The sequence below is a fragment of the Ctenopharyngodon idella genome, chromosome 2 (genome assembly GCF_019924925.1).
Source record: "Ctenopharyngodon idella isolate HZGC_01 chromosome 2, HZGC01, whole genome shotgun sequence".
Lineage (NCBI taxonomy): Eukaryota > Metazoa > Chordata > Actinopteri > Cypriniformes > Xenocyprididae > Ctenopharyngodon > Ctenopharyngodon idella.
Window position 1 is genome coordinate 11,015,064 of NC_067221.1, and position 15,676 is coordinate 11,030,739.

The 15,676-nt window shown below is 35.9% G+C and overlaps 1 protein-coding gene across 4 annotated transcripts in view; it reads left to right on the forward strand.

Annotated features, from left to right (window-relative positions):
• Positions 1–138: 138 nt before the first annotated feature.
• The window catches only part of rgs20 (regulator of G protein signaling 20), a 192,292-nt gene continuing 176,754 nt past the window's right edge, over positions 139–15,676 (forward strand). Inside the window, exons 1-5 of one of the 4 annotated variants that reach the window (XM_051883312.1) lie at positions 139–416; positions 8,008–8,171; positions 8,586–8,675; positions 10,201–10,435; positions 10,532–13,846. In XM_051883312.1, coding sequence (XP_051739272.1) covers positions 204–416; positions 8,008–8,171; positions 8,586–8,675; positions 10,201–10,435; positions 10,532–10,720 — 891 coding nt within the window. In that variant the 5' untranslated portion in view covers positions 139–203 and the 3' untranslated portion in view covers positions 10,721–13,846. Of the gene's footprint in view, positions 417–6,346; positions 6,500–8,007; positions 8,172–8,585; positions 8,676–10,200; positions 10,436–10,531; positions 13,847–15,676 lie in introns of those variants that run through there. The other 3 variants (XR_007928099.1, XM_051883291.1, XM_051883303.1) reach the window with 3 other exon arrangements.

Below are 15,676 nucleotides of genomic sequence, written 5' to 3' on the forward strand. Positions count from 1 at the left end.
GATGGGACATGCACAAGTGTAATCCCTTTTCTACCCTGTTAACCAAGTGCTGTTCTGATTTGTTGTCTTCCGTTTAAGTGTCTTTTGTTAGGTTCCTGCTGACCAGAGATGTGAAACTGCCATGGATCAAGAGACACCCCATGGCTTTGGGTCTTTGTGAACATGTTAGTTCCTTGACAACATGGAAAAGCTTTAGGTGAGGAATGCCATGTAACAGAATCATCTTGAAGTGGGAGGTCTGGCCCTCTTCTGTGGTACAGAGTGTACGGCTTTCTCCCTACTTGATGTGGGGGCAGCTACGGCATCTTCTCTTGGCCTGTCGGCACGACGAGGGTTACTTAGCGACAGGAAGTTATGAAAATGAAGACGAGAATGAAAACACGGAGGACAGATCAAAGGATCCCATATACATTCAGGTACGTCAGGGTATGGACCAACCTCTCTGGTGTCAGCACTTATTAATTATTAAAATTTTGCCATTCATGAGCCAGAAGATCATTACAAAAAACATTTTATTATTCCTGACAGCTAGAACAGATTCCTATAAGGCTTTCCATGTCCATAGGCTTTAAATCAGTGGTTATTTATTATCTGTGGAGGCAGCTCTGTTTGATGTGATCAGGTTATTTCTAGAAGCCTTCCTGTCTGAATAGGGATTAAGAGTATTTGACCAAATGGTTGCATAATGAAGTAGGTGCAGCACATATGTAACACATCGTGTTTTGTAGGAATTGCTTCACACCAACACGATCAGACACATCAAGTCTATTGGTTTATTATCAAATTTACACACTTTGACAGTTTATATTTAGAACTGGAGGAGTAATTATGTATACTCAAGCTAATTTTAGTTGTATAGCAGCTTTTCAGAAAACCATAATGTCAATGTTTATAATACCTTGTTTAACTGGGCAATAGGATAGTTTACATTTGACAATAACTTTTGTCAAAAACAATAAACAAGTTGAGATTTGCTGTTGTATACTGTTTATCACTTTATGTGAGTATACTGTACATAAATTAGTAATTAAAGTTGCTTACTGAGATATTAAGAATTATGAATTTTGGTTTTAATTTATACAGTTTTTGTGTAGTGACAAATGTAATTATTATGTGATGTGTATCACTGCCATATTTAAAATGACGCATACTAGGGTTTAAAGGGTTAGTTCACCCAAAAATGAAAATTCTGTCATTTATTACTCACCCTCATGTCGTTCCACACCTGTAAGACCTTCGTTCATCTTCGAACCATAAATTAAGATATTTTGATGAAATCTGAGAGGTATATGACTTCTCCATAGACAGCAATTTAACTACTATTTACAAAGTCTAGAAAGGTACTAAATACATCATTAAAATAGTCGATCTGACTACAGTGGTTCAACCTTAATTTTATGAAGTGCGCAAAAACAAAACAAAATTAACAACTTTATTTAACAGTATCTTCTCTTCTGTGTCATTCTCCTATGGTGTTTACGTTCAGCGCTTCCAGGTTCTACATCAGAACGCCGGCTCAGTATTGTCCGACGCTGTTCACGTGAGCAGCACGACACATGCTCTCACTGTTTACGTTCAGTGCTTGACAGAATTCTCATTTTTGGGTGAACTGCCCCTTTAAGTTTTTAGTCATATCACACACCCCTAAGCAATTCAGCAAAGAAGTTAATTGAAAGTCATACCATAATACTTTTATATTCAGTCCCCTAGTGTGCAAGCCAAAGGCAACTGTGACAAGGAATGAAAAACTCCATTTGATGCTGTATAATGAAGAAAAATACCTTGTCAGAAACCAGGCTATACACCAGGGGTCCAGCTTTCCTCGGGCTATAGACCTTATGCACCAGAGAAACAAGCGCGCAGCCATCTTTAGAAGTTTGTCTTTGAACTTCCATTTTTGCGGTAGCTCTGTATATTTCTATGGCGTCACTGTCAAAGAGTAGCTGGTGAAGTGCATTTACTTATTGTAGAGTTAATGAAAGTTTTCATGAGCATTGTAATGTTTGAAGTGGAGGTCATAACGAAATCTCAGTAGACTGGGAAGATTTTAAAACGAGTGATTCGTTCATAAATCGTAAGATCTTACCTTTACACTGTAGAAACACGAAGACAGAACACAACAAGCGCAGCGCTGAAAAAGGGCGGGGCTACATAAGGTCAGGTAAAATTTAATATCAGTAGTTATGCTACTATACTATAGTGATTTCATTGAACTAAATAGGAAAAAAGAAAAGAAAAAAACAGACTTCCTTGAATGTGTGTGTATAAAACTTGTTTCTATATAGGATTATGGCTCTGCAATCTGTGTCTTCAGTTTTCTAAAGTATTACACTGATGTCATGCTTTTTCGCTTCAAGTGATTGTTCACCAAAAAAAAAAAAACAATATATATATATATATATATATATATATATATATATATATGTACTGTACATATTACTCACCTCATGGTGTTCCAAACCTATGTCTTTCATATTCTTCTCCTTCTTCTTCTGTGGAACACAAACACAAAAAAGGTTTTTAAAAAAGGTTTTAATGGTTTTTGTTCATACAATGACAGTCAGTGAGGTCCAAAACAACACTGGACCCCAGAAACTTTGTATAGGCTAGACAAAAAAAAAAAAAAAAAAAAAAATCATACAGGTTTAGAATAAGTGAGTAAATGATGACAGATTTTTTAATTTTAGGTGAACTATACCTAAATAGATCTTATGTTGTTGCAATAAATACAAGTTGTTTCTCAGTTTCAGCATTCAGACACAACAGGTACACTGCAGATATGCAAAATCAATTTATTTTTTAGAAGTGTTTTGTGCTTAAGCTTTTGGTGATAGACTATACAGGATACCTGAAGAAAAAAAGGTCAATTTTTTCTGAATTGGCGGTACTGATTGTATGACCTATTGCATTCATCATTGTGAAATACCTGAGTAAATGTGACTGGTTTTTCTAGACTGAGCTCTACACAGTTGCCCTCTGACATCTTCAGCATGTTGGATGGAAATTGGACAGTCTCTTTTAGTTACTTAATGATGTCAGAGGAAAAACGATAGTTTCATCTTTTTCTCATTTAATGAAACACTTTCTATTAACTTTTAATTTTAAGATTAAAAAGCTCTTTGTTAGATGATTTCATAGACAGTTTGATATAATAGACCTGACTTGCCTTGAAACTTACAGCAGTGGACATCTGGTGTATTTTTTAATGAATGTCTAAAATTCACATAAGAGTAACTCTAATGACCTTCATGGAGATCAATTCAAAAATGGCATGAACCTTAAACCAGCTTCTCCTCTCCTAGAGAGTTCTCGCTTTCTGTTTTTCCTGACCTTTCTGTTTCAAAGGTCAGAACGAACAGTTCTGCACCACTATTGGCAATAAGGTATTGGTTTTAGACGCAAATGTATTTCAGAACAGACCTTTCACTTTTCATAAGAATATGTATGGGAACTAAAGAAACCTATACTGTCACTGAATGCTGGTCTAAAAAACAGTCAAATGAGAGAATGCATACACTCTTGATACATACAAAGAGTTTAACTGCTTTATCAATGCCTCAATTAAAGGGTTATTTTCCCCAAAAATGACATTTCGTTCCAAACCCGTAAGACTTTCGTTCATCTTCAGAACACAAATTAAGATATTTTTGATGAAATCCGAGGATTTCTGTACCACACGTAGGCAGCAACGTCATTGCACCTTTCAAGGTCCAGAAAGATATTAAAGACATCGTTAAAATAGTCCATGTGACTGCAGTGGTTCAACCTTAATATTATGAAGTGACGAGAATACTTTTTGTGCGCAAAAACAAAACAAAAATAATGACTTTATTCAGCACTTTCTTCTCTTCTATGTCAGTCTCCTACACTGTTGATGTAGTAAACGAAGTGCAGAGATTCCGTGTTTGTTTACGTCCGAACATCGGCTTAGTATTGGGCGACGCTGTTCACATGAGCAGCACGACGCATGTGTGTGATGCTGACTCAGGAGCCGGCCAATAATGTGTTGACGTTCTGACGTAGAACACGGATGCGCTGAACTGTGTTCACTACGTCAACTGTGTAGGAGACTGACAGGGAAGAGAAGAATTAGTTGAATAAAGTTGTTATTTTTGTTTTGTTTTTGCGCACAAAAAGTATTCTCGTCACTTCATAACATTAAGGTTGAACCACTGTAGTCACATGAACTGTTTTAACGATGTCTTTAATACCTTTCTGCACCTCAAAAGGTGCAATGACGTTGCTGCCTATGTTTGGTTCAGAAACCCTTGGATTTCATCAAAAATATCTTAATTTGTGTTCCAAAGATGAACAAAGGTCTTACGGGTTTGGAACAACATGAGGGTGAGTAATTAATGAAAGAAATTTCATTTTTGGGTGAACTAACCCTTTAATCACATTTTAAATAAGCAGTTATATGTTCTCTTATACATTTTGATTTTCATTAGGAAGGCTACTGTTTGCATAACACACGCACACACACACACACACACACACACACACACACACACACACACATATTCCAAATACCTAATGTTTGTTAAAGCATTAAAACTTTTCATCTGTCATGGATACAACAGCCTGAGCCAGTGTTTGCATTTTTGGAAAGTGCTGGAACACACTGTAAGATAATGTTCTTGGTGCTTGTTTGGCCTGTCATTCTCTGTTTCTGAATGTGGTGAGAGGTAGAAAAAAAGCTTTATATTTAGTCTAAGACTGTTTTGAACATATTGCCCTGCAATTTCATTGCCAGTTTTCCAACGTTCTTTCAAAAACAGCCAGTAAATCTATGGAGCAAACTAAAAGAATTAACATATTTCATGGCATTTCGTGATGCAAATGATATGCAGGCCTAGCCAATAAACACAGTAAAATTATATTTGAGGAAACGTATAGACCTATACAAGCGCTCAAACACTACCACCTAGCGTTTACATTGAGCTGTGCCTTTCCCACTCTTTTTCCCACACAGTGGTCGGATGTCATTAGCCTACTATATATATACTATATGATATACTATATATGGGAAAGGCACAGATCTATAGTTTCACGTTTCTAAACATTTCCGATGGATATGAATTAATTGAATCGCACACCATCCGCTTTGAATGCGACATTTCTGATACCGCAGGTTTGTCTTTGTACCTTACACACATTTGTTCTTCCAGCAGTTGCTAGCACAGCTCCAGCAGATGTCAGTAATATCCCAATAAAAGGCAATAGACCAGCAACGATGGTAATCACGACTGTATGCGATTGCTAAATATGTCAGCAAATGAACACGTCATGTTGTTGGGTTAAAGTCATAAATGTTTTCATCAGGATCAGCCGGTAATGTCCTCAAACTTACAACGTAATGAGTTACTATTATTGCACGAGGAGTATTTGTATGCTTTTGGTTTCTAGAAAATGTTGATGCGAATTCAGGACCATGGACAGAGTCAGCGGTTCTGCTATCCGCCTTTATTTACAGTTAAAAAGGTTATTTACAGTAGCCTAAAATTAATAAGTGAGGCCGTTTTAGTTAAAAAGTGAGAAGAGTAATTTGTGAAATTTGGGTTGTGTATAAAAAATTTACCCTTTAAAAATGAACAAACAAATTATTCTTTGGGTAATTTCAAATCGACTCAGGCCAGAATTTCTGAGATTTTTTTTTAATACACTGAAAGAATGTTTAACGTTAATGTTCTTTAGTCTTCATAGGCTACTTGTAAACAAGAATGCACACCATATATTTCTTATACAATATTTTAAAATGGATTTATTTGGCCTTTTGAACCTAAGAGACCTAACAGAATTGACTTCTAGGGAACAATTTTGTTTTCCATTGGAGAATTTGGTGAATGTTTATTATTATTATTATTACATTTAGATACACTAATAACATCCAAGAATAGCCTATAACATAATCTATTACGTCACCCCGACCAAACATAAGTGAAGCTTAAGAAGCCCTGGTTCCTGACGAGAAAGGGAACCTCCGTGTGATGTTACTGTGCTTAGGGTGGGGGTCTTCCTCACATGGTCCACCATAACCCTGTCAGTCACATTATGGACATCTCATGTGAGGCGGTCTGTATTTGATGACCACTAAATTCAGTGTTAAACCTAGCCATCCACCTCCATTAGGCTAATATTTATTTATCATTGACCTGACGTTTGCGACATTGCATCGCCTATTCTTGACCAACCACATGCGAATGCTTCGCGTTAGGTTTAAAAATAATTTTAAAGTTAGGTTTATAAATCATTTTAAAGTTAGAATCGCATTTAGTCTTCCAAGAGTGCAGGAAAATATTTAAATATGACGTATTTCACTGTTAGATGTAAGTGCATCATGAATCAGTGACATGCAGAGGATTTACGCTACCACCGCCACAGCTCGCGAGAGACACGCATGCGCATTGACAAAAACAGCCGGTCTTTAAAAAATCCTTATGCCAACGGATGTAATCAAGGCAAAGAATATCTCTTATCTCTGGGCATACATGGTGAAATTGTAAGTATGGGGATCCTAAGTTGTTTTTAAATATACAAGGTGTCTGTGGAGAAAACGACCGTTGAGTTTGATTGTTAAAGATGGCATGTCATATTTGACAGAAATGTCTTTTCGATGGTTGTCCGGGGCGATAAAGAGATATTGTAGCTGTGCTTCATGGTGGCACTTTGCAGTGCGAGGATATGCGGTGGAAATGCTGTTAGTCCATTACGTTTTTGCTTTTCACAAGAGTAGAATGCACGGTGTCTTATTATTTTCACCGTGTGCCCCATCTTTAAGGATGCGGTTCACATTTAAAGCTATAATATTACATTTTTCGTCTGTTCTGCTTCGGTGAAATGAAGCAAACCATATCAGGCTTTTTCTGTCAGCCAGTCTAATCATCAACGTTTGCCAGTCGTGAAATCAAAGAGACTAAATGTTTCGTAAATTACCAATATATATATATACGTGTCTGTGTGTGTTTAATCGTGTTTATTATCATCAATCACGGCTCGAGCATTTCTTATGCACCGCGACTGTGTGATACGACTGCAGCTAGAAAGCGTGCTGCGCCCCCTCCTACCCTCAAATATTCCAACATCTTCCAGCTCAAGCGAGGAATTTGATCCCACGATTCTTTGGGAACAACACAGCAAGAATTAGCAAGATCAAAACAATAGATCCAGAGTCTCTAAATCATTAGAACTATGCATTTATAAAGATAACTCCATTCAGGACCCTATACATTTGCTTCAAATAACCTTCCCTTGTTATCCATGCAAGGCATGGTTTGTTTGAGCCCCAAAGTCATGTTGTTTAAATCAGTACAGACACCAAAGCTTGAAGAAATAGAGAAAACCCACCCACATGGCAACAAGTCTAAATTTATTGTGCTGTAGGCTTAAGCATGTTTGCAGAATGAGAAGCACTGTAACACTGAATGTGATAATTATCTTATGATAATAAGCTATTCCATCTACATGCTGTCTATCAGTTAGTAGTTGTAGAGGTTTGAACTTTTTAACAATAATAATAAAAAAAATGACTTTTTCCACATGAAAATCTAGAAAGTCTTTGCAAAAAAATGGTGTATAATTTCACAAGTTATGGCCAATTTTAGAGCATTTTGAGAGAAGTATGACATAACATGTTAGGTCATGTAAGTGTTTGTGACATGTTAGGACATTTGTTTTCTGGTCAAGTTAAAACATGTCTTGTTCACCTAATCTATATGCACATTTAGCATCCCGCTGGGATTGCCGTTCCATCTTTTTATTTTCCAGCATTGTCAGTTAATGGAAAGCACTTTTGTGCATATTTATTTGACCGGCCTCTGTTTTTCTTGTGTGCTTGTTTAAAAGCATTATTTTCTCCAATGGAAACCACAAAATGTTTAAGTGGACTTGAGGAAAATAACTTCCGACATCTACACCCTACAATTGCTTGTTGAACCATTAATTCGTCCTGTTGATCTCTGTGGCTGCAGTTGTATTGGCTCCGTCTCAGTTGCATCCTGTTTCCTGCAGCCCATGGGATCAGAGCGGATGGAGATGCGAAAGAGGCAGATGTCGGTGCAGCAGGAGTCGGTGGCGGGCACCACAGCACCGGCGCAGAACGAGCAGCCCGGCCAGGGGAACCGTGGCTCCAACGCATGCTGCTTCTGTTGGTGCTGTTGCTGCAGCTGCTCCTGGTAGGAGTTTTTTTTTCAGTCTTTACACTGCTAATGTGAGATCTTATCTAACAAGGTTAGTTTTGGGCCCAACTAATGGCAGGAAATCACCTTATTATAGGAAAATAATTGCATGTGACAAGACTATTATGTTTACTACAGTAAATATACCTGGAGTATTGCACAGATAGGACTTAAATGCTGTTTTTGCTTATTGTGCATGTATATAGTATGATGTAATTTTCACTGAGGTGTCAGAGATCCCAAGACATCTGCTCTGAAAATCAGCAGAACTCATGGCATCCTGGCTGTGAGCTTATAATGAGCACCAGTTACAGTGCTTAACTGAACATTGAGCAGGTGAAAGCTACTCCAAAGCTTCCTAATGCTGACTGTATGGTGTCTTGGGATCATGATGTGTTTACTACCTTGCAGTCTCACTGTTAGGAATGAAGACAGAGAAGAGAGGAACCGGAGAGCCTCGTATGATTTTAAAGCAGAGGAGAATGCAGACTTCGAGGAGAGGTCAGTGATTCCAGCTTTTTATAGGAAGAGGTTTAGTAGAACTACAAAAGAAATGTAACTTATACTTAATTTTTATGTATAAAAAAATAAAATAAAAAAAAACCTGACATCTTTGATAGCTACAATGTTGTGTCAAATGAGTGTAATTTGATATCTGTAAAAAAAAAAACAAGCATTTTCTGTAAAATAGCTTCATAATCCAAATTGTTTGTTACACCTGAAGTATTCTTTATTTTTATTTAAATGAATTACTATAGTTCTACGAGATTCAAACTTTCTGTAAAAATAAACAGAAAGTATTCTTTATTTCTATTGAAATGAATTACTATAGTTCTACGAGATTCAAACTTTCTAAAAAAAAAAAAGAAACGAAAATATTATTTATTTTTATTTAAATTATTACTATAGTTCTGCAAGATGCAACTTTCTGAGAAATTACACCTAAAATATTCTTTATTTTTATTTAAATGAATTACTATAGTTCTACGAGATTCAAATTTTCGGAGAAATTAAACCAAAAATATTCTTTATTTTTATTTAAATGAATTACTATAGTTCTACGAGATTCAAACTTTCTGAAAAAATAAACCGAAAATATTATTTATTTTTAATTAAATTATTACTATAGTTCTGCAACATGCAGATTTCTGAGAAATTACACCTAAAATATTGTTTATTTTTTAAAATGAATTACTGTAGTTCTACGAGATTCAAACTTCCTGAGAAAATAAACTGAAAATATTCTTTATTTCTATTAAAATGAATTACTATAGTTCTACGAGATTGAAACTTTCTGAAAAAAATAAACCAAAAATATTATTTATATTTATTTTTATTTAAATTATCAATATAGTTCTGCAAGATGCAACTTTCTGAGAAATTACACCTAAAATATTAATTATTTTTATTTAAATAAATACTATAGTTCTACGAGATGTAACTTGCTGAGAAATATAGAGAAATATATATACCTAAAATATTCTTTATTTTTATTTAAATGAATTACTATATTTCTACGAGATTCAAACTTTCTAAATAAATAAACCGAAAATAATATTTATTTTTATTTAAATTATTACTATAGTTCTATGAGTTGTAGCTTTCTGAGAAATATAGAGAAATATATATACCTAATATATTCTTTATTTTTTAAATGAATTACTATAGTTCTATGAGATTCAAACTTTCTGAGAAATTACACCTAAAATATTCTTTATTTTTATTTAAATGAATTACTATAGTTCTACGAGATTCAAATTTTCTGAGAAATTAAACTGAAAATATTCTTTATTTTTATTTAAATTATTACTATAGTTCTGCAAGATGCAACTTTCTGAGAAATTACACCTAAAATATTCTTTATTTTTATTTAAATGAATTACTATAGTTCTGCAAGATGCAACTTTAGAAATAACACCGAAAATATTTGTACTAGTATTTCCTAAGAACATCAAAAAGGGAGGAAAAATTGTTACTGAGGCGTTTGTTGCCAAGACTGACTAAGACCCCTCTGTTTTTTTGGCAGTCCAAAACCGACTGCGGAGGAGATACTCTTGTGGGGGCAATCCTTCGACAAACTGATGCAATGCCCCTCTGGAAGAAGTGCCTTCCGGCAGTTTCTGCGCACCGAGTTCAGTGAGGAAAACATGCTCTTCTGGTTAGCCTGCGAGGAATTCAGTAAGGAAACCAATAAAAGCTCCATCGAAGAGAAGGCGCGGATAATATATGAAGACTACATTTCTATTCTCTCACCCAAAGAGGTGAGTGAACGCGTCAACACATGTAGGAAGAACCTAATTACATTTCCTGTATAATCAGAATGATTTAAATTCTTATTTTTTTGTGCTTTTTTTCAGGTGAGCCTCGACTCTAGAGTTCGGGAGGTTATAAACAGGAATATGCTGGAGCCAACATCCCACACGTTCGACGATGCCCAGCTCCAGATCTACACACTAATGCAAAGAGACTCGTATCCGCGGTTCATGAACTCCCCAGTCTACAAAAACCTGCTTAAGACAGTCTCTGAGCAGTCGGTGGAATCTTAGATCTCTGTGATCCCGGTCGAATGCCCCCTCCCTATCTTTTATTTGTTACCTTTCCTTGTGTAGAATATGTTTTAAAGGACCTCAGCGTGGGTCCTCCCAGGGATTTTACTGCTATAGCGATCTGTACCTGAAAAAAGACGCTCAGGTCTCCAGGTCACTGGATTAAAAAAAAAAAGTCTCAAATTTCCTGAGGGCTCAACACCACAAGTACTGCTACAGATCAGCATAGCAAAAGATGCTCCAAAGGATTACCAGTGCGTTTCGATGTTTTTAAGAAAATCTATTTTATTTGTGTTGAAGTTTTTTTTATTGTTTCTAATTCTTTTTTGTATCTATGTTTGAAGGAAGATGTGATACCAATTGTGGGCTATAGACAGTATATACAGTAGATATATTTATGAATTTGTATTACATTTCTTCAACCTTTTTTCTCGTGTTACAATATTTAAAGAAAAGGGAATTATGGGTAAGAAGTATTGCCCGTTTATGAAAATGCGTATGAGAATCAAAGCTCAAGTCAAGGCAACACTTTAGCTCTACTCGCAGGACTCCCTGTTGTTCACAGTATTGTTCCAGCTACTTTTATAACTACTCCCTTTTAAAATGACTTGGCATCTCCAATGAGAAATCACAATTATCAGAAATAATTCATAAATCAAGTGATAATTATTATAAACCCCAGAGTATAGTTCACTTATTACGCGTATGCAAGGGTTAGCGTACAGTGCGCGTGACGCGAATTTCGTCATCAGAAGACTACGTGCACCACTGGATTTATGTAACAGCACGTACTTGTACGCGCAGGTCGCACATGCGTATTTAATTTTTTTTTGCAGTAATAAGTTTATCCACAAGGTGGCAACCGTGCCCTGGGGGCGTCGATTCACAAGGTAGTCAAAGAAAAACTGCATAAACAGACCGGAACGCATGAAAGCTACAGCGACAATGGAGGCCTACATAGACGAGAGATTCTGCAAAGAGGTTAGAAAGTACCCTCATTTGAGAATACAAAGATGTTTACATGGGTTGTAACTCGTGGCGAGAGATTGCTCAAAACTGCGCATGCGTCGAACGCCTGCGTATGCGCAAAGCCACTGGAAGGCAACTGCAACCTTTAGCCAAAAAAAGCGGCTAATGCTAACTGGCGGTAGTTTGAACGGCGACACGATAGGCTGAGAGGTGCCACACGTGATTAAGTTAGCCGTTACGCTTTCTCCAATGGTAAGAGATACAGACCCTCTTATCTCCCTATAATAACACGATCTCTGGTATGCGTACGAGTCAAAGGAAGTATACTTTCCAAGGCTGTGCATTCGACTGTGCGCGTACACTAGCGTAAACATAAAGAAACGAAGTATATACAGGGCTTAAGGGGGAAATATAGAATTTAAAAAAGGGGGAATTAGATTTAAAAAAGTAAAATGTAAAAATGTCATAGATAATATAATGGATTAAAAAAAATCAGTATTGAAAAAATAAAATTGCATATCTCAGACATTGCTACGCTTTTTGTACTGCTAGAACATATCAAGAATTTATTTACAGAAATATCATTAATCTATAAGTGTTTTTTTTTCCGTATCATTGCATTAATTTATTCCCATGCTGCATCCAAAATGAGAGCTAAGAGATGGTTGGACATGGCAACTATTCCTTGCATGTACTCAACCCAAAGACACTATGAAGACCGAAAGCCTCATTTGTTTACAGTATGTAGAGGTAGTAATATTTTTACGAATGACCTCTAATAGAAGAGATTCAGTATCAAATGTGTTTCAGATCTAAAAATGAGCTCTGAATGGAAAGGTGCAGGTTTTATTGCTAGGACCCTCATAAGTAGAAGACACCAAAGTAGCCGAGTCCAGTAAAACTGTGTGAGATTAGATTTCTCTCCAATACAACTGACTAGAATTGGAGCTGCCAAGTTCTTACTATATTTTTTAGTTCTGTGAATTACTTTGTTGCCTGACTTTCGTGTCGCTCAAAGACAAGATCCTCACTCGGGGAAGTGCCTTGACATTCAATTTTGTGGCATCTCTTTTTTGGCAATAGTTGATTTAAACTCTTGCCACATACAGTACGTAGACTCTGGGCCTTTGATCAATTCATGAGATGACTTGTCCTGCACGGTGACTTCTGAATTGAACTATTGCACTTAATTTGCCTCTAGTTTTGGAGTGAAAAACACCATTGGTTTTGTCAAGTCCTGAAGTCGCACATTTAAAGGGTTAGTTCACCCAAAAATGAAATTTCTGTCATTAAGGTTGAACCACTGTAGTCACGTTGACTATTTTAACGATGTCTTTACTACTTTTCTTGACCTTGAATGACGGTAATTACGCTGCTTTCTATGGGGGATAAAAAAAAAAAATCTCTCGGATTTCGTCAAAAATATCCTAATTTGTGTTCCGAAGATAAACGAAGGTCTTACGGGTTTGGAATGACATGAGGGTGAGTAATTAATGACAGAAATTTCAAGTTTGGGCGAACAAACACTTTAAGGAAGTAGGTCTGTTTGTCGGTTAGTCAGGGACAATTCATTAAGATTGTTGATCTGAGTCCAGACATACTTTTACCAACATGTATTTCATGGTGGTGCTTCTACTTGTCTTTGACTAACTTAATATGAAATGTGCAATTGATATGTGCAATTTGAGCTGATGGATTCACCACATAGATCAACCTCAAACACAATCTAAGCCAATGGTTTGGAGTTATACTGCCTATAAATCTTTTTTTCTTTCTCTCTTTTTTGTTGTTGTTCTGTAAAGTATACAAAAAAGTGTTATTTTCCAATCAGTTTACATAAAGATTATAATACTTTTTTTGATTAATAATATGTGAATGTTTACAGTAATCAGATTAGTTTTTTTCTGTTTTATTGAATTGAGAAAAATAATGATTTGTGGGCATTTGGAATCTTTAAGATACAATAAAGCACAATAATTTTAACATGCGCGATTGTTGTCAAAGCTGCGTTATAGTGAACTGATGTATAAGTCGTGTATGAACTTGTGGGGATCATGGGAACTCAGGTTCGAATTCATCCGGTTTCTTTTCTTAGGCTCTTTCGCCTCTTTCTCACTCAGCCAGAAAATTCCAAAAATAAAATTATATAAAAATTCAGCATCCTTATTTGTCTAAGGCAAAACTATTTGTAAATAATAATGAAATATTTATACAATATATCCATTAAAAATTATACAGAAAGATGGCCTTTATTTGCCATTTACCATGTAAATAATGAATCAAAATGTTCAGCATAGCCCCAGGGGTTTCTGTTTGGTCTCTATTTACAGTGGAGTGTAACAGTGCTGCCCACTCACTCTTTCTGCTCTGGAGAGGATGCACCTGGGAACCTCACAAAAGAACCTAGAAGCAAGTGTCCTCCCCATTTAGCCATTTCTAAGAACAAAGTTTGTGTATCCATAAAGAGCATTCATAATGTAAACATCTTTTCCCATTAAAGAATGAGTGAGCTTCTCTCCTTAACATCTTAAACTACTGTAAATGATGAGCAAAGATGCAGTGGTCTTAGGACGAGATAAACCATCACCTCCTGCTTTCCATATGCACAAAAGGACGTCAAGAACAACCACCAAAGGGTTGTTTGTTATTCAGATGAGACATTGCTAATGCAAGGGGCTTGTTAGGACATCAAGGCGGCAGTGGGTATTACGGCAAAATCATTTGAGAATAGAGCGATAGAAATTCACAAAACTGAGCGACATGTCATCTGCCTGGAAATGGCAAGTACTATCCACTTTGTATTGATTGCTGACGTCAAAAGTAACATTGCCATGACTGATCAGTTATGCTTTTTTCTTTACAACATTATCTCATCATCATCAATTTGTTAATGGCGAATGCTGTTTATTGCACGTAACGTGAAGATTTTGATCTGCCTAGTTTTTTTTTTTTTTTTTGAGAAACTGACCTCACAAAAAAGAGCAAACATGACCTCTACCAAATAACTAATCTGTTTAAAAAAATTAAATGTTAACACTTTATTTTACAGTGTCCTTGTTACACATTACATGTAGTTACTCTAGTAATAACAATAAATTATGCATAATTACATGCAACTAAACTTAATCTTAACCCTAACCCTATAGTAAGTACATGTAGTTTATTATTACTACTCAGTACATAAATGTATAATTACACTTACCTTAAATTACACGGCTACCTTAAAATGAAGTGTAACCAATTAAAAATCAATTTGAGATTTTATGGATGGGTAAAAAAAATGAATCAAGATCCCGTATCACACATAAAAATCTAAAAATATCCAAAAGAGGCCTAAAGTTCTTTAGCATTAAAGAGTTTTTAATTTGACTGTTTAAAATTAAAAAATTCTGTCATCATTAAATCTTAAAAGGAAACTTAACAGTCTTTACATATATCCCTGGTTTCACAGACGAGGCTTAAGCTAGTCCCAGACTAAAATGCATGTTTGAACTGTCTTAAAGGGATAGTCATCATTTACTCACCCTCAGGTTGTTCCAAACCTGTATACATTTCTTTGTTCTGTTGAACACAAAGGAAGATATTTTGAAGAATGTGGGAAACTGAACAGTTTTGGGGCACCACTGACTTCCATAGTATTTTTTTTTTTCTACTATGGAAGTCAGTGGTGCCCCAAAGCGGCCTGGTTACAAACTTTCTTCAAAATATCTTCCTTTGTGTTCAGCAGAACAAAGAAATTTATACAGATTTGGAACAACCTGAGGGTGAGTAAATGATGACAGAATTTCCATTTTTGGGTGAACTATCCCTTTAATTCAAAGCAACCTGCACTAATATATCTTAAAATATGTCACTGCTTAAATATCCTAATTGAACCAAGGCCTAATCCTGGCTTAATCTAAGCCCTGTTAGTGAAACCAGGCCTAAATGTAACTGCAAAACCTCAAAATAATAACACCTGATAAGAACCTATAAAGTGACCTTGAT